General features: G+C 45.7%; 1 protein-coding gene across 1 annotated transcript; it reads right to left on the reverse strand.

Moving 5' to 3' along the window:
* Positions 1–4,898: 4,898 nt before the first annotated feature.
* On the reverse strand, positions 4,899–18,599 carry LOC145337330 (uncharacterized). Its single transcript, XM_080182131.1, has 4 exons — positions 18,283–18,599; positions 5,661–5,762; positions 5,525–5,555; positions 4,899–4,953 (listed from the first exon to the last, which is right to left on the reverse strand). The coding sequence occupies exons 1-4, from the start codon at positions 18,440–18,442 to the stop codon at positions 4,899–4,901; spliced, it is 348 nt and encodes a 115-aa protein (XP_080038257.1). The 5' UTR covers positions 18,443–18,599.
* Between the last annotated feature and the right edge of the window lie 532 nt (positions 18,600–19,131).

Raw genomic sequence — 19,131 nt, forward strand, 5'->3', positions numbered from 1 at the left:
ATAACCCTTAATCCCCTTGCCTACCAAAAACCTATCTATCCGTGTCTTAAATATATTCAGCGAGGTAGCCTCCACTACTTCAACGGGCAGAGAATTCCAGAGATTCACCATCCTTTGAGTGAAGAAGTTCCTCCTCAACTCCGTTCTAAACTGCCCCCCCCCCCCCCCTTTATCTTGAGGCTGTGCCTTCTCGTCCTGTTGTCCATCCTGAGCGGGAAGAATCTCTCTACCTCTACCCTATCCATCCCTTTCATTATCTTATACGTCTCTATAAGATCCCCCCTCATCCTTCTAAACTCCAACGAGTGCAGACTCAGTCTATTTAGTCTCTCTTCATAGGGTATCCCCCTCATCTCCGGTATCAGCCTAGTGAACCTCCTCTGCACTCCCTCCAAGGCCAAAATATCCTTGCACAAGTGCGGCGACCAAAACTGCACACAGTACTCCAGCTGCGGCCTCACCAATGCCCCGTACGGTTGCAGCAAGACCTCCCTGCTTTTATATTCTATCCCCCTCGCTATAAAGGCCAGCATCCCATTCGCCTTCTTGATCACCTGCTGCACCTGCAGACAGGGTTTTTGCGACTCATGCACAAGGACCCCCAGGTCCCTCTGCACCGCAGCATGCTGCAGCTCTTCACACTTTAAATAGTAATCCCTCGCCGTTTAAATGGTGATTTAATAGTAATAGTAATTTAAATGCATTCAACAGTAATAATCAACGTGGGTAAAACAATGGGCGTTGATCCCAAAATTCATTTCAATGCATTTTATTCCAAGGTTCTCACTGCACTCACCTGTATTCCACGCTGCGTTTCCAATATTGCCTCTGTTTGACGGTGATCCCCTGTGTGTTAAGGATTAAATTATGAATTGAAATGTCACCCAATCTATAAGTACATAGAATCATCGGGTGCCAATGTTCACCAGGATGTCAACAGTGTAAAGTTGAAGTACCACAAGTTGGTTTACATTAACACAGCAAAGATTTTACTGTGAAATTCCTCTGCTCTCCAGACGCCTGCACCTGTTTTACTACACTGCGGGAGAATTTGGCATCACCAATGCACCTAACTAGCGCGTCTTTCGGACTGTTGGAGGAAGCTGGAGCACACGGAGGGAACCAACACACACTCTGGGGAAACATGCAGAATCAGCATAGAACAAAGAACAACACAGCACGGGAAACAGGCCCTTCAGCCCAACCAGCCCGCGCCGCCATCTTAACAATGTGGTTTTCCTCCTCCACCCTTGACCCATGTCTATGCTTATGGTACCCCTATAGGAAACCAGATTGAGGGGAGAATAATTTAGGGACAATTTGTTACACCAATCAGCCTAAGAACACATCTTTGGGGTGTGGGAGGAAACTAGAACACCTGGAGGAAACCCACGCAACCCCAAGGAGAATGCGCAAACTCCCGCAGACACTGGCCCAAATCCATGTATCTGCACAGCAAACAGTGATAGTCACTGAGCTGTTGTGGTGCCCGTCCGCTGGTCCAGTTTTAAGCACACACAAACGATGCGAAGAACTAGGCCACTCTCGAAACATCCAAGAGCAGCCCACGCACGACCCACCGTGTGCATGCCCCTAGTTAGACAACAAGGTGGACCGATAGTGAGTCAAGCCGGGAATCCAACATGGGTCCCTGATGTTGCGAGGCAGCAGTGCCAACCAATGTGCCATCGAGCTGTCGCAACATGTTGATAGGCTATGAAAATTATCACACAGCTACTTATTTTCTTTCCAAAACGAGAGATATTCCACAACTGTTCAGAGGTAATTAGATATAGCCCTGTAGGTGAAGGAGACCAAAAGATCTGGGGAGAAGGCGCGACCAGGTGCCTGAGTTGGGTGGTCAAAGAACAAAGAGCAATACAGCACAGGAAACAGGCCCTTCGGCCCTCCAAGCCTGCGCCGGTCATTGGTCCAACTAGACCACTTGTTTGTATCCCTCCATTCCCAGTCTGTTCATGTGACCATCTAGTTAAGTCTTAAACGATCCCAGTGTGTCCGCCTCCACCACCCTACTTGGCAGTGCATTCCAGGCCCCCACCACCCTCTGTGTAAAATACGTCCCTCTGAGATCTGAGTTAAACCTCGCCCCTCCGCCCTCCCCACCCGCCTCACCTTGAGCCTGTGACCCCTGTGTTCGTCACCTCCGACCTGGGAAAAAGCTTCCCACTGTTCACCCTATCTATACCCCTCATAATTTTACACACCTCTATTAGCTCTCCCCTCATTCTCCGTCTTTCCAGGGAGAACAACCTCAGTTTACCCAATCTCTCCTCACAGCTAAGACCCTCCATACCAGGCAACATCCTGGTAAACCTTTTCTGAACTCTCTCCAAAGCCTCCACGTCCTTCTGGAATGACACAGTCGGCCATGTTCAGAGTAAATGGCAGAGCAGGATCGAAGAACAAGATGGCCTCTTCCTGCTCCTATTTTGGATGATCCTATGCGACGTTGCCAATGGATGGATGAGGAAAATCTCACACCAGTACTTAGCGCCTGTTGTCCAACTGGTACACTACTCCTTGTATTACTATCAGTGATTTTCCCTTCTATGAAAATAGCAGATACAATTGTGATTGTTGAACTTGTTGAGGAATACACATTGTGGACAGAAATAGCAAGTGTACACATTGCGGCTGATTCACCTAAACATAGGGAGGTGCAGCCATTCTCTGGTTCATTCATCGGGCCAATGCTTTGACCAATTCGTCAAACGACCTCTTTTCAATTTGACATCAGGTAGTTAAGAAGGCAAACAATATATTGACATTCATAGGGAGGGGATTTCTATATTGGAATAGGGATGTTTTACTGCTATTGTATAGGGTGTTTCCCGAGAAACGTTGCGTGCAGTTTTGCTACCTTTATCTGAGGAAGGATCTCCTTACTATAGAGGGCGAACAGCAAAGATTTACCAGCTGATTCCTGGGATGTCCAGTACAAAGAACAAAGAACAACACAGCACGGGAAACGGGCCCTTCGGCCCAACGAGCCGGCGCCGCCATTTTAACATTGTGAGTGCCCTCCTCTACCAATGACCTTTGTCTACGCATATTGGGCAAGATTGAGGGAAGACTAGTTTAGGGATAATTTGTTACACCAGTCAGCCTAAGAGCACGTTATTGGGGTGTGGGAGGAAACCGGAACACCCGGAGAAAACCCATGCAATCACGGGGAGAATGTGCAAACTCCCGCCGGCACTGGCTCAATCCATGTATCTGCACAGCAAACAAAGAGCAAAGGACAAAAACAGCCCGGGAAACAGGCCGTTCGGCCCAACGATCCCGCGCCGCCATTTAACAATTACCCATCCACCCATGACCCTTATCTATGCGTATGGCATTCCACATTGAGGGAAAACTAATTTAGGGACAATGTATTACCTCCAATCAGCCTAATAGCACAGTGATAGTCACTGAGCTGTCATGTTGCCCGTCAGGCTCTGATCTGAGGAGAGACTAAGTCGGTTAGGATTATAATCACTGGAGTTTAGATGAATGAGATGGGGTCGCAAAGAAAACTATACAATTCTCATAAAATTAGAGAGGGTAGATTCATTTTTTTTGAATATGGCGGGGTAGTCGAGAAGTTAGGGTCAAATTTGGAAGATACTGGAAAAATCTTGTAGAACTGAGCTGAGTAGATTTTTTTTTTCCCCAGGGGGTGGCGAATGTGTGGAATTCACTGCCACAGAAACTAGTTGAGACCAAAAGATTGATTTCAGGAAGAAATTATATATAGCTCTGGGAGCGAAAGGAATCAAGATATATAGGGAAAGGGCGGATCAGCGTACTGAATTTGATGGCCAGCCATAAGAACATAAGAAATAGAAGCAGGAGTAGGCCATCTAGCCCCTCGAGCCTGCCCCGCCATTCAATAAGATCATGGCTGATCTGAAGTGGATCAGTTCCACTTTCCTGCCCTCTCCCCATAACCCTTAATTCCCTTCTCTATCAGAAACCTATCTACCCGTGACTTAAATATGTTTAGCGAGGTAGCCTCCATCACTTCAACGGGCAGAGAATTCCAGAGATTCACCACTCTTTGAGTGAAGAAGTCCCTCCTCAATTCCGATCTAAACTGCACCCCCCCCCCACTTATCTCGAGGCTCTGCCTTCTAGTCCTGCTATCCTTTCTAAACAGGAAGAATCTCTCTACCTCTACCTCTACCCTATCCATCCCTTTCATTATCTTATACGTCTCTATAAGATCCCCCCTCACCCTTCTAAACCCCAGCGAGCACAGACCCAGTCTATTAAGTCTCTCTTCATAGTCCAACCCCCTCATCTCCGGTATCAGCCTAGTGAACCTCCTCTGCACTCGCTCCAAGGCCAAAATATCCTTGCGCAAGTGCAGCGACCAAAACTGCACACAGTACTCCAGCTGCGGCCTCACCAGTGCCCTGTACAGTTGCAGCAAGACCACCCTGTTTTTTTATTCTATCAGCCATGATCGTAATGAATAGTAAAGCAGGTTCAAATAGCCAAATAGCTTATTCCTCCTTCTAGATTCTATGTTTCTGCATTAACAAGTGCAGGTACATAGCACCCAATCATCAGTTAACTCCTGCATTCTCCATAAAAAGCTACAATCAAGCAGACTCCGCATGCCAAACAGGGGCATCATCTTTTCGGCAAAAAATGTATAATTGTTTCCCTAAAATTTGTTACTCTTGTTTTTTGCTAATGAATAAAAGGCCAATAGCTCGAATAATATGTTTTTCTCCCAGTGGTACTCAACATTCAACTCTTCTTTCAAACAGTTCTTCACAGTTAACTATCAGTACCAATCAACTGGTGCATTCTCCATGGCAACGCCTCTACCAATCAATTTCCTCCACATTTATTTTTCATTCTGACATTTGACCTCCACAGACATGTCAAAGAAGCTTACCCATTTTTCGCTCCTTACGTCCCTCTTGCTGCCTTCTTCCACTGAAGAGAAAATCGGATGTGGAAAAAGAACACCAAACAAAAGTTAGATTTTGGATATCCTATCTCAAATGCTACACATTGTTGAAAGTAAGATTGTCTAGTAATCTTACAGAAATAATAAAAAAAAGAGGCACACACCAGCGGAATCAGTTTTCTGAGGTTATAGAACATAGAACATTAAAGCACAGTGCAGGCCCTTCGGCCCTCAATGTTGCGCCGACCAGTGGAACCAATCTAATGCCCCTCCAATCTAAACTATTCCAATGTTATCCATATGCCTATCCACTGACCATTTAAATGCCCTTAAAGTTGGCGAGTCCACAACTGCTTCAGGCAGGGCATTCCACGACCTTACTACCCTCTGAGTAAAGAACCTACCTCTGACATCCGTCCCATAATTACCACCCCTCCATTTAAAGCTATGTCCCCTTGTGTTAGCCATCACCATCTGAGGAAGACGCTCTCACTGTCCACCCTATCCAATCATTTGATCAGGTTGAAACAGGTTTGACAAAATATAAAACAGAGGAGAGAAAGAAGGATGAGCTTTGCACATGCTTGTCTTACTCACGTTGCATTGTGGGATCCTATGTCTCTGTCTCCTAAAATAGAAAAAAAAGACGTAATTAGCGAATTAAAATCCACAAGGTGGAAATTGAATTGGAGAAACAGGTATTAAAGTGTCCCAGATAATCATTAATCCTCACCTGATCTGCCTTTTTTACAACTCCAAATGGAAATAAGAATCAACACTACAATCATTATGACCAGGACAGGAATTCCAATAGGAACAGCCAGTGTGCACCATTCTATAGAGAGAAAAAACACACTTAGAAACGGGCATCGAACAAATCATTCACTTCCGGGCTTCTCTGAAGGGAAACATGGCCCAGTTAAAAATATAGGTTCACCAAAACAGAGGGTGAAAATGAAACAGCTGGTGGGATGGATAGTGGAGATTGAACACACAGAATAGAATCAATGACGCAATATTTGCGAGTAGAGTATTATTATTTGACAGCACTACCAGTTGTCCCATATTCACAGTGTATCAGTATGGATAAGACCATAAGGATCAAGAGCCTTGGGACGTTCCTGGGAATCAACGGACCTTCCAACATATTTTCTGGCTCACTTGTTTTACTTTTGAGCTTCTGGGGATTCCTTTGAATGTTTGCATAAGATATGGATGTTATTGATGTTTTTCCCTTTTACTCCACAGGTGCTTCAGTCCACCTTGTTGTCCAACAAGGGGCATACACGCGGTGGGTCGTGCGAGGGCTGCACTTGGATGTTTCGAGAGTAGCCTGGTACTTCACGCTTAGTGGACGCTTAAACTGGACCAACTGCTGGGCAACACGACAGCTCAGTGACTATCACTGTTTGCTGTGCAGATACATGGATTTAGACGAGTATCTGTGGGAGTTTGCGCATTCTCCCCGTGCTTGCGTGGGTTTTCTCCGGGTGCTCCGGTTTCCTCCCACACCCCAAAGATGTGCTCTTAGGCTGATTGGTGTAACAAATTGTCCCTAACTTAGTCTCCCCTCAATCTGGTTTCCAATGTGGAGTGCCATAAGCGTAGACAAGAGTCATGGGTGGAAGAGGGAACTCGCAATGTTAAAATGGCGGCGCGGGCTCGTTGGGCCGAAGGGTCTGTTTCCCAGGCTGTGTTGTTCTTTGTTCTATGTTATCACAAGGCGTAGGAGTGGAATTAAGCGACTTGGTCCATCGAGTCTGCTCTGGCATTCACTCGTGGCTGATATTTTTCTCATCCCAATTCTCCATAACCTCAGATTCCATTATTAATCACGAAGCATCTTCAGTCTCTGCATCCCACCTCCCCCCACCGCCCCCCCCCCCCCCCCCCCCACACACACACACACTCACACACACACCTCCCTGGTTACTGACATTACTCATGATGTGGAGATGCCAGTGGGGTAAACACAGTAAGAAATCTCACAACACCAACTTAAAGTCTAACAGGTGTATTTGGTTGTAAAAGCCACTAGCTTTCCTGGTTTGCCCCTTCGTCAGGTGATTGGGAGTTCTAAGCACAAACAGTGCATGTAAAGACACACGCGCATTTCACAATACTGACCAAGGGGCAAACGCCGAAAGATTTTCCTACCAAATAAACCTGTTGGATATTAACCTGGTGTTGTGAGAGTTCTTACTGACATTACTGAGTATGGAAACGTTTTATTTATTACCAATCAATTGCCTTCGAGTTTGGGACTTTTATTTTTTTTAACCTTGACTGCTAGACAGAGTACAAGCCCAGCTCCTCCCGTGTCTCCACGCTAACTGAATTCGCTCATTCCTCCCTCAGAATTCTCCTTTGCAAATCTCCTCCGAGTCTTCGATATTCTAGGTGGACTGGCCATGTTAAAACTACCCCTTAGTGTCCTGAGATGCGTAGCTCAGAGTGATTAGCGAGTAAAATATTTTGGGATGTGAGGATAGAGCCTGGGTGGGATTGTGTTCGGTGCAGCCTCGATGGGCCGAATGGCCTCTTTCTGCACTGTAGAGTTCTATGATTCTGTGATTCTATGATTCTTCCCAAAAGTTAGTACTCACAACTGAAGCCCATGCTATAAATATGTTCAACAAGTGACTCAAATAGGTTTAAATTCATCTCCGAGCTTGATTTCTCAATTTTAAAAGTTCAGGGTTCATGTATATGTCCTTCAGCAGCCACGTGAGTTATCCTTCCATCTCCCAAGATTTATGGAATTTCAGAATGATTATAGCACACAAGCAAACTGTTTAGCCAATGCTGGAAAGACAGAGGATGACGACCGACCTGATAGAAATCTATAAAATTATAAGGGTGAAAAGTTGGTAGTTTTTTTACCAAGACAACTACAATGAGGCACAAGTCCAATGTAAGAAGGAAAAGTTCAATACAGCTGTGCAAGGGAAATTCTTTACACAGAGGATGGTGGGGGCCTGGAATGCAAAGGCTTCTTGAATAGACACACGGAAGGGCAGATGAATATAGATGGTTGGGCTGGATAGCTCAACGTGATTGGTGCAGGCCTAGTAGGCCGAAGGCTCTGCTCTGTGCTGTACTGTTCTTTGTTCTTTGATACCTGCACTACATTTCTCTACTATTCTCCTCGACCTTTTTTTTTAAACGTCCGTTAATGTACGCTTGATCTGGTCCAATTGACGGGCAACACGACAGCTCAGTGACTATCACTGTCTGCTGTACAGTTGCAGGGACCCGGCTCAGATCTCCGGCTTGGAGCAATGCTTGTGGTAGTTTGCGCATTCTCCCCGTGCTTGCGTGGGTTTTCTCCGGGTGCTCCAGTTTCCTCCCACATCCCAAATGCGTGTTTTTTAGGCTGATTGGCGTCGATAAATTGTCCCTGTATTGGATCTCCCTTAATCTGGTGTACACATAATTCACTAAATTTTCACCCACTTTATTGTGGGGTCCCACTTGATGTCGACAAAAACGTCGACAAAAGACTTGAATAGAGCACTCACTGAATGGTTAAAATGGGCTGCACGGGTTTGTGGGGCCGAAGGGCCTGTTTCCTGTGCTGTTCTTTGTTGTAACCAATTTAATTAATTCCCCAATTCGTTTTGGGCAGCCTCGAGTAATTGGGCCTCCAGTACAGTTCCGGATATTGTATTTCACATTCATTCTCCCCTCTCTACTTGTGTTTCCTCTGGATGCTCTGGTTTGTCCCGACAATCCAAAAATGAACAGGTTTGTTGGATTGGCCAAGCTAAGTTGCCCCTTAGTTGTCCAGAATGTGCAGGTTAATTGGATTTGCTGTATTAAATTGTGCCTTAGTGCTCCAAGATGTATAGGTTGGGGGACTAGCGGTGTAAATACGGAGGGTTACAGGGATAGGGCCTGGGTAAAGTGTTCTGTTAGAGAGCCGGTGAAGACTTGATGACCTAAATGTCCCCCTTCTGCACTGTAGGATTGAATGATTTGTTCAGATCCACGGCCAGCCAATTATTTACTGTGTGATGGTAAATTTGGTCTTTTCCAATGACCTAAACTCAATATTTGTTCTTAATACATATAGAACATAGAACACTACAGCACAAACAGACCCTTTGGCCCACAAGTTGTACCAATCACATCTATACCTACTATGCCAAAGACCTATCTATAATCCCCAATCCCATTAGATCCCATATACTCATCCAGAAGTCTTTTGAAAGACCCCAGCGAGTTTGCCTCCACCACCACGAACGGCAGCCGATTCCACTCACTCACCACCCTCTGAGTGAATAAATTACCCCTGACATCTCCTCTGTACTTGCTTCCCTGCACCTTAAATCTGTCCTCTCGTAGCAACCATTTCAGCCCTGGGAAATAGACTCCGAGAATCCACCCTATCTATTCCTCTCAACATTTTATAAACCTCTATCAGGTCGCCTCTCAACCTTCGTCTCTCCAGGGAGAAGAGACCGAGCTCCCTCAACCTATCTTCATAAGGCATGCCTCCCAATTCAGGTAACATCCTTGTAAGTCTCCTCTGCACCCTTTCAATAGCTTCCACGTCCTTCCTATAGTGAGGCGACCAGAACTGCGCACAGTACCCCAAGTGGGGTCTGACAAGGGTCTTATAAAATTGCAGCATTACCTCCCGATTCCGAAACTCAATCCCTCAATTAATGAAGGCCAGTACACCATACACCTTCTTGACCACATCCTCCACCTGCAAGGCCGATTTAAGAGTTCTATGGACCCGGACCCCAAGATCCTTATGCTCTTCAACACAGCTAAGACAATAGCAGCACTGGGGCAAGCATAGCCCATGCAGCTCATCGAACCTATTGCCATATGATCATGGGTGGCACAGAGGTTAACATTGCTGCCTTATATCGCCAGGGGCTCGGGTTCAATTCCCGGCTTGGGTCATTGTCTGTATGGAGTTTGCACATTCTCCCCATGTCTGCGTGGCTTTCCCCCATGGTGTGATTTACTCCCACAGTCCAAAGATCTGCAGGTTAGGTGAATTAGAAATGCTAAATTGCTCCTTAGTGTCGGGGGTCTAGCTAGTGTAATGCATGAGGTTATGGGGATAGGGCCTGGGTGGGATGATTGTCGCTGCAGACTCAATTGTTCAAATGGCCCCCTTCTGCACTGTAGGATTCTAATGCTGATTAATAGTGTTGTACAAAGTTACAGACATCAGGATGCTAAATTTAAATTGATATTATGAGTGACGAGGCATTTGTAAATTGATCAAAAGGGAGCAAAGCGAGATAACTGATAGCAGGACTAGAGGGCACAGCCTCAACATGGGGGGGGGGGGGGGGGGGCTGCAGTCTAGATCGGAGTTGAGGAGGAACTTCTTCACTCAAAGGATGGTGAATCTCTGGAATCCTCTGCCCGTTGAAGTGGTGGAGGCTGCCTCGCTAAATGTATTTAAGTCACGGGTAGATATGTTTCTGGCAGACAGGGGAATTAAGGGCTATGGGGAGAAAGCGGGAAAGTGGAACTGATCCACTTCAGATCAGCCATGATCTTATTGAATGGTGGGGCAGGCTCGAAGAGCCAGATGGCCTACTCCTGCTCCTATTTCTTATGTTCTTATAAATTAATTTACCGCCCTTCAGAGCAAAGAGTCAGTTTCACCTCTTGTCTACCGTCTGTTTCTAAAGTGTCTGCAGTGTAGAACTGACCTAACCTCAATTAGTACATAAGAACAAATAAATAGATGCAGGAATAGGCCATCTGCCCTCTCAAGCCTGCTCCGCCATTCCAAAGATCAAGGCTGATCCTTTTGTGGACTCAGCACCCACCTACTCACCATAACCCTTAATTCCTTTACTGCTCAAAAATCTATCTATCCTTGCCTTAAGAACATTCAGTGAGGGAGCCTCAATTGGGCAGGGAATTCCACAGATTCACAACCCTTTGTGTGAAGAAGTTCCTCCTCAACTCAGTCCTAAATCTGCTCTCCCATATTTTGAGGCCATGCCCCCTAGTTCTAGTTTCACCCGCCAGTGGAAACACGTTCCCTGTTTCTATCTTATCTATTCCCTTTATAATCGTATATGTTTCTATAAGATCTCCCCTCATTCTTCTGAATTCTAATGAGTGTAGCCACCGTCTACTCAGTCTCTCCTCACAAGCCAAAACTCTCAACTCCGGAATCAATCTTGTGACTCTCCTCTGCACCCCCTCCAATGCCAGTGTATCCTTTCTCAAGTAAGGAGACCAAAATTGTACACAGTACTCCAGGTGTGGCCTCACCAGCTTCTTATCCAGCTGCAACATCATCTCGCTGTTTTTAAAATCAATCTCTCTAGAATGAAGGACAAAATTCCATTTCCCTTCTTACTTACCTGCTGCACCTGCAAACCAACTCCTTGAGATTCCCGCACAAGGACACCCAGGTCCCTCTGCAGAGAACTATGCTGCAATTTTTGTCATTAAATAACAGTCAATTTTGCTGTTTCTTTCCTACCAAAATGGATGAGCTCACATTTACCAACATTGTACTCCATCTGCCAGACCCTCGCCCACTCACTTAGATTATTTATATCCCTTTGCAGACTGTCAGCGTCCACTGCACACTTTACTCTTCCACCCAGCTTCGTGTCATCTACGAATTCTGACACACTACACTTGGTTCCCAACTCCAAATCATCTATGTAAGTCGTAAACACTTGTGGACCCAACACTGATCCATCAGGCATACCACTAGTCACTGATCACCAACAAGAAAAAAACAGCCATTTAACCCAATTCTTTGTTTTCTGTTAGTTAACGAGCATTCAGATAAAGAGCCTGTATACTAGTTTTTGTATCATCTCTTTGAATTCAAACACTTCCATTAATAAAATCGCTTGAGTTCTTTTTTCCATTTTTTTTCCTGATTTTTGATGTAGTTGGAACCTTCTCCCCACATTCTGTCCTTGTTCCCTTCTTCTGAGACTCCTTATATAAGTTCCCATCGCTCTGGCATATTAGTTTAAACCCTCCCCAATCGGTCTTGCAAACACTCCCCCGCAGGAATCAGTCCCAGTCCTGCCCAGGTGTAACCCGTCCAATTTGTATAGGTCCCATCTGCCCCAGAACAGGTCCCAATACTCCAGCAATCTGAAACCATCCCCCTGATACTACCTCTTCAGCCACATATTTATCCAATATATCCTTTCATTTCTACTCTGACCAACACGGGACACCGGTAGTAATCCTGAGATCCCTAACCCTAACCCTAACCCTTTGAGGTCCAATTTTTTAACTTTCTTCCTAGCTCCCTGTATCCACTTTTAGAACCTCATCTCTTTTCTTATCTATGTCGCGTGTACCAACGTCTACTACGACAACTGGCTCTTCGCCGTCTCCCTCAGAATGTCCTGCAGCTGCTCCGATACATCCTTGACCCTAGCTCCAGGAAGACAACATACCATCCTGCATTCTCGTTTGCGGCCACAGAAACGCCTGTCTATTCCCTTTACACTTGAATCCCCTGTAACTATTGCACTGGCACACTTTTCTATCCCTCCCCTCTGCAGCAAAATCAACTACGATGCAATGAGTTTGGCTGCTGCTGCTTTCCTTAGAGAGGTCATGCCTGGATTCACTTTCTGGAAAGGGAGATGGAAGCAAATAAGAACCTTCAGGAGCGAAATCACATCTGGACAAGAAGGAGAAAATTTGAAAGGCCGAGAGGGGAAATGATGGGCCGAATAAGACAGCTCTTTTGAAGAGACAGTCTAGGCATGATGGGCTGAGATCTTCCTGGATGCATATTTCAAATATTTGTACGTTTTCAGAAATACAAAGCGAAACGGAGAAGAATGTACCAAACACGAACTTATTCTGGGGCAGATGTATTCGAATGCAAACTGACATATTTTAACAATTGAATGCAAATAAACGCTCGGATAAACATCTATACACACACACACACAGACAAATATTGATACACACACACTCAGATATTTACCTTTACACACTTATAGACATTTACACGTTCAGGTATTTATCCATACACATACACTCAGATATTTATGCATACATGCACAGGGACACATACACGCTCAGGTATTTTTCTATGCACACACATACACAGGCTCGGGTATTTATTTACACATGCACACACACACACACACGCACACACACTATCAGATATTTACCTACTCACACATATACACACACACACACAGATACTTACCTATGTGCACATATACACACACACACAGATACTTGTCGATAAATACGCATATACACACACATGCTCAGAAATTTATCTCTACATGCATATCGACACACACACACACAAATATTTACCTAATTACACACAGAAAGTCACACTCATATTTATCGATACACACTCATTTTTCACACACATGCTCAGCTACTTATCTCTACATACATGTAGACACACATTTGCTCATATATCTATCTATGCCCGCACATAGACATACACGTGCTCAGGTATTTACCTGTACATACATATAGAAACATATGCGCTCAGATATTTATCTATACACAGACATTCGCACACAGACACACGCTGTGATACTTACCTATACACACACATAGGTACACATATGTTCACATATTAGTCTGTACACATATGTAAAAACATACTCAGATATTTATACACACACGTAAACACACACTCAGGTATTTACCTACACACATACATAGACACAAACACGCTCAGATACTTACCTCTGCACGCATATCGACACATAGGCCCTCAGATATTTATCTACACATGCACACCAGGTCAGGAATATATTTATATACACGCGCTCACACATATAACTATATAAACAAACTCTCAGATATTTATCTATATACAGATGTTATATGTTAACGTTTTTGTCGTTTTATTCCGCAGGTGGCGGTCCACCTTGTTGTCAAACGAGGGGCATGCACACGGTGGGTCGTGCGTGGGCTGCTCTTGGAGGTTCCGGGAGTGGCCTAGTACTTCGTGTCGGTGTGTGTGCTTGATCCTGGAAACGTAGACGGGCGCCGCAACAGCTCAGTAACTAGCACTGCTAGCTGTGCAGATACATGGATTTGGGCCGGTGCCTGCGGGAGTTTGCGCATTCTCCCTGTGGTTGCGTGGGGTTCCTCCGGACGCTCCAGTTTCCTCCCACACCCCAAAGATGTGCTCTTAGGCTGATTGGTTTTACCAAATTGACACTATTCTCCCCTGAATCTGGCTAAGTTAGGGGTTCCACTCGCATACACGCAGGGCAGGGTAGGTGTAGGAGGATGCGGCGGCGCGGGCTCGTTGGGCCAAAGGGCCTGTTTCCCGTGCTGGGTTGTTCTTGTTCTTTGTTCTAGATACTCAGATATGTAACTATATGCATACGTTCACATACGTATATATACAAACATTTAAGTCTGAGGTCATAGAACATAGAACATAGAACATTACAGCGCAGAACAGGCCCTTCGGCCCACGATGTTGCGCCGACCAGTTACAAAAACAATGACCCACTAGCCTATACCAATCCCTTTTCGTCCATAAACCTATCCAGAGATCTCTTAAACGCCCCCAAACTAGACGCATTTACAACTGCAGCGGCCGCACTAGAGTAGTGTACAGTTGCAACATTACACTGCGACTCCTAAATTCAATCCCCCTACCAATAAACGCCAAGACACCGTACGCCTTCTTAACAACCTTATCTACTTGATTCCCAACTTTCAGGGATCTATGTACACACACACCTAGATCCCTCTGTTCATCCACACTATTCAAAGTCCTCCCGTCATGTCCTAACCGACTCAAGAACAGCTTCTTCCCTGTTCTCATTGGATTTGAAATGACCATCCTCACATTGACGTGATCTTTCTTTATACCGTGCAACACTGCATTCTGCGTCCACTCCTTACTTCACTCCTATGTACTCAATGAATGTTTGTATAGTGCACAAGGAACAATACTTTCACTGTATACTAATACATGTGACAATAATAAATCAAATGAAATCAAACGCACATGCGCTCAGAGATATAGTTACAAACTCCACATACACACACATACACACACACACACACACACACTCACACACACACACATATCCCCAGATGCTTAGGATCAATGCATAGAACTATAGAACATTACAGCAGCTAAACAGGCCTTTTGGCCCTTCTTGTCTGTGCCAAACCATTTTTCTGCCTCGTTCCACTGACCTGCACCTGGACCATATCCCTCCACACCCCTCTCAACATGTGCCTATCCAAGTTTGTCTTAAATGTTGAAAGTGAGTCCGCATTTACCACTTAATTTGGCAGCTCGTTCCACACTCTGTGTGAATCCCACCCTCCCCCCCACAACCCCCCCCCCCCCCACCAGTATTCACTTTAAACTTTTCACCCTTAACCCCATGTCCTCTAGTTTTCTTTTCTCTCTCCCCTAGCCTCAGCGCAAAAAGCCTGTTTGCCTTCACTCAATCTATACCCGTGATAATTTTATACACCTCTATCAAATCTCCCCTCATTCTTCTACTTTCCAGGGAATAAACATAGAACATAGAACATTACAGCGCAGAACAGGCCCTTCGGCCCACGATGTTGCGCCGACCAGTTAAATAAAAAAGAAACAACAACAACAATGACCCACTAACCTAAACCAATCCCTTTTCGTCCATAAACCTGTCCACAGACCTCTTAAACGCCCCCAAACTAGGCGCATTTACAACTGCAGCAGGCAGGGCATTCCAATCCCTCACCACCCTCTGGGTAAAGAACCTACCCCTGACATCTGTCCTATAACTACCCCCCCCCCTTAGTTTAAAGCCATGCCCCCTCGTGCTAGATTTTTCCATCAGAGGAAAAAGGCTATCACTATCCACCCTATCTAAACCTCTAATCATCTTATATGTTTCAATAAGATCCCCTCTTAGCCGCCTTCTTTCCAGCGAAAACAACCCCAAATCCCTCAGCCTCTCCTCATAGGATCTCCCCTCCATACCAGGCAACATCCTGGTAAACCTCCTCTGCACCCTCTCCAAAGCCTCCACATCCTTCCTGTAATGTGGGGACCAGAACTGCACACAATACTCCAAGTGCGGCCGCACCAGAGTTGTGTACAGTTGCAACATAACGCTACGACTCCTAAATTCAATCCCCCTACCAATAAACGCCAAGACACTGTATGCCTTCTTAACAACCTTAAAGTCCTAACCTATTCAACCTTTCTCTGTAACTCAGTTTCTCAAGTCACGGCGACATCCTTGTAAACCTTCTCTGCACTCCTTATGAATATCCATCCTGTAATTAGGTGACCCAAACTGCACACAATACTATATCACCCACACAGATACACACACGCTCAGATATTTTTGTAAATATATAAAAAGGAAGAGGCTGGCTAGGGTGAACGTTGGTCCTTTAGAGGATGAGAAAGGCGTCCTCGTGGTAGGGGATGGGGATATGGCTAAGGTATTGAATAACTTTTTTGTTTCTGTGTTCACGGAGGAGGACGTGAATAATTTGCCGGGTGTTAGCGATGGAAAGGTGGTAGGACTGGAGGGTCTTAATGACATTACTGTTACTAGAGAGGCGGTGCTCGACAGACTGGAGGGGCTGATTGTGGACAAGTCCCCAGGACCGGATGGAATGCATCCGACGGTTCTGAAAGAAATGGCGGAGGTGATAGTGGATGCCTTGGTGGTTATTGTCCAGACGTCGCTGGATTCCGGGGAAGTGCCGGATGATTGGAAAACGGCTAATGTTACGCCGTTGTTTAAGAAGGGTGCCAGGCAAAAGGCGGGGAATTATCGGCCGGTTAGTTTAACGTCTGTGGTAGGTAAAATGTTAGAATCCGTCATTAAGGAGGAAATTGCGAGGCATCTTGACGGGAATTGCTTGATAGAGCAGACGCAGCACGGTTTCATTAAAGGGAAGTCGTATCTGACAAACTTATTGGAGTTCTATGAGGATGTGTCTCGGGCGGTGGATAGAGGACAGCCGGTGGATGCGGTCTTTCTGGATTTTCAGAAGGCGTTTGACAAAGTACCTCACAAGAGGTTATTGCAGAAGGTCAGGGGACATGGATTTGGGGGTAGGGTGTTAGCGTGGATAGAGGATTGGTTGTCAAATAGGAGGCAGAGAGTGGGGCTCAACGGGTGCTATTCGGATTAGCAGATGGTGACTAGTGGAGTGCCCCAGGGGTCGGTGCTGGGGCCTCAGCTTTTTACCATTTATATAGATGATCTGGAGAAGGGAACCGAGTGTAGGGTGTCGAAATTTGCTGATGACACCAAGATTGGGGGAACGGCAAATTGTGCGGAGGGTGTGGAGAGTCTGCAGAAGGATCTAGATAGGCTGGGCGAATGGGCCAGGAAATGGCAAATGGAATTTAATGTTGGCAACTGTGAGGTGGTCCACTTTGGTAGGAAGAATGGTAGGAAGGACTATTACTTACGGGGCGAAAAACTGCAGCAGGCGAAAGGTGCAGAGGGACCTCGGGGTCCTTGTGCATGAGTCGCAAAAACCCAGCCTGCAGGTGCAGCAGGTGGTCAGGAAGGCGAATGGGATGCTGGCCTTCATAGCAATGGGGATTGAATATAAAAGTAGGGAGGTCTTGCTGCAGCTGTATAGGGCATTGGTGAGGCCGCAGCTGGAGTACTGTGTGCAGTTTTGGGCGCCGCACCTGCACAAAGATATTTTGGCCTTGGAGGGAGTGCAGAGGAGGTTTACTAGGCTGATACCGGAGTTGAGGGGGTTGAGCTATGAGGAGAGGCTGAATAAACTAGGCTTGTACTCGTTAGAGTTTAGAAGAATGAGGGGAAATCTCATTGAGACGTATAAGATGATGAATGGGATGGATAGGATAGAGGTGGGGAGACTCTTCCCGCTCAGAAAAGACAGTAGGACTCGGGGGCACAGCCTCAAGATAAAGGGGAGCGGTTTAGAACGGAGTTGAGGAGGAACTTCTTCACTCAAAGGGTGGTGAATCTTTGGAATTCTCTGCCCGTTGAAGTGGTGGACGCTGCCTCGCTAAATATTTTTAAGACGCGGGTTGATGGGTTTTTGATAAGAGAGGGGATTAAGGGTTATGGGGAGAGGGCGGGAAAGTGGAACTGAGCCACGACAGATCAGCCATGATCTTATTGAATGGCGGGGCAGGCTCGAGGGGCTGGATGGCCTACTCCTGCTCCTATTTCTTATGTTCTTATTAGTCTATATATACGTATCCAAAGACATACTCAGATATGCATCTATATGCACACATGTAAACACACACTCAGATGTATACACATACATACCCACAAACACGGTCAGATATTTAACTCTGCACGCATATCGAATTAATGAATTAACCCAGATCTAAAGTTGAATAGAAACTTTCAATATGCAAAGTAACATCTCACCTTTCCGTTTTTCAGATGCTTTGGGATTCGGCACACTTTTGGTCAAATATTTCCCTGGAGTCCCCAGTTGAACAATACAAGTGCAGACAGCGCCGCTTCTCCAGGTTACCCCCGACACCATGACATGACTTCTGATGCTGTAGGTCCCGTTCCCCTCCATTGTCCCGGGATCACTCGATCCTTCAGTGACCAGACCGGAAATATTCCAGAAAACAGCAATCTGGTTGGAAGAAACTCCACTGACCAAACACACTAAGGGGACGGTATCATTCACATCCCGCTCACCCGGTGGGACAAATACCAGCAGGGCCGTCTTGTTGGTAGACCTGTCTGGAGAGAAAATGGGGCATACTTAAAGATTTATTTACACCAAATGGTATTGCTGTGCACAATCTGAATTCATTTCACTTGCTCTCTTACCTCCAACCAGTAGTGTGGGTCCTTTCTGGAGCGGTGCATACCTATACTTATCAGCACAGTAGTAGGAACCCGAGTCATCCGCCTGGACATTGCGAATTTCCAGTATCAATTCGCGTTTGTCGTTGCCTATTCTGGAAATAAACTTACAACCGCCCCCCGGACAGGGTGGGGTATCGATTACTTTGGGGATTTCACCAACGCGTTGTTTATACCAGAAATAGCTAGTGACCAATAACACCTCATAGCTGAGCTGACAGGGTAAATGGACGGTCTGGCCGACTTCAGCTGTCACTGTGAAGGGTCTCTGAGGTAGAGAGAGCTCGGAATCTGTAACTAAAGAGATTATTGAGACATCACCACGGATTATTTCGACATAGGAAACAGCCGTTTGCAAAAATAAATAAATCATCTGTAAATTAAGAACAATCT

The sequence above is a fragment of the Carcharhinus amblyrhynchos genome, unplaced genomic scaffold (assembly GCF_965287045.1).
Source record: "Carcharhinus amblyrhynchos unplaced genomic scaffold, sCarAmb.v2.hapA scaffold_46, whole genome shotgun sequence".
Taxonomy (NCBI): domain Eukaryota; kingdom Metazoa; phylum Chordata; class Chondrichthyes; order Carcharhiniformes; family Carcharhinidae; genus Carcharhinus; species Carcharhinus amblyrhynchos.

Coding starts and splice junctions, on each gene's coding strand:
- LOC145337330 (XM_080182131.1), bottom strand. CDS start 18,442: ATGGAGGGGAACGGGACCTACAGCATCAGAAGTCATGTCATGGTGTCG. Junction 5,556..5,660: donor TTGTAAAAAAGGCAGATCAG/GTGAGGATTAAT, acceptor TTTCTATTTTAG/GAGACAGAGACATAGGATCC. Junction 4,954..5,524: donor ATAGGATCCCACAATGCAAC/GTGAGTAAGACA, acceptor TTTTCTCTTCAG/TGGAAGAAGGCAGCAAGAGG.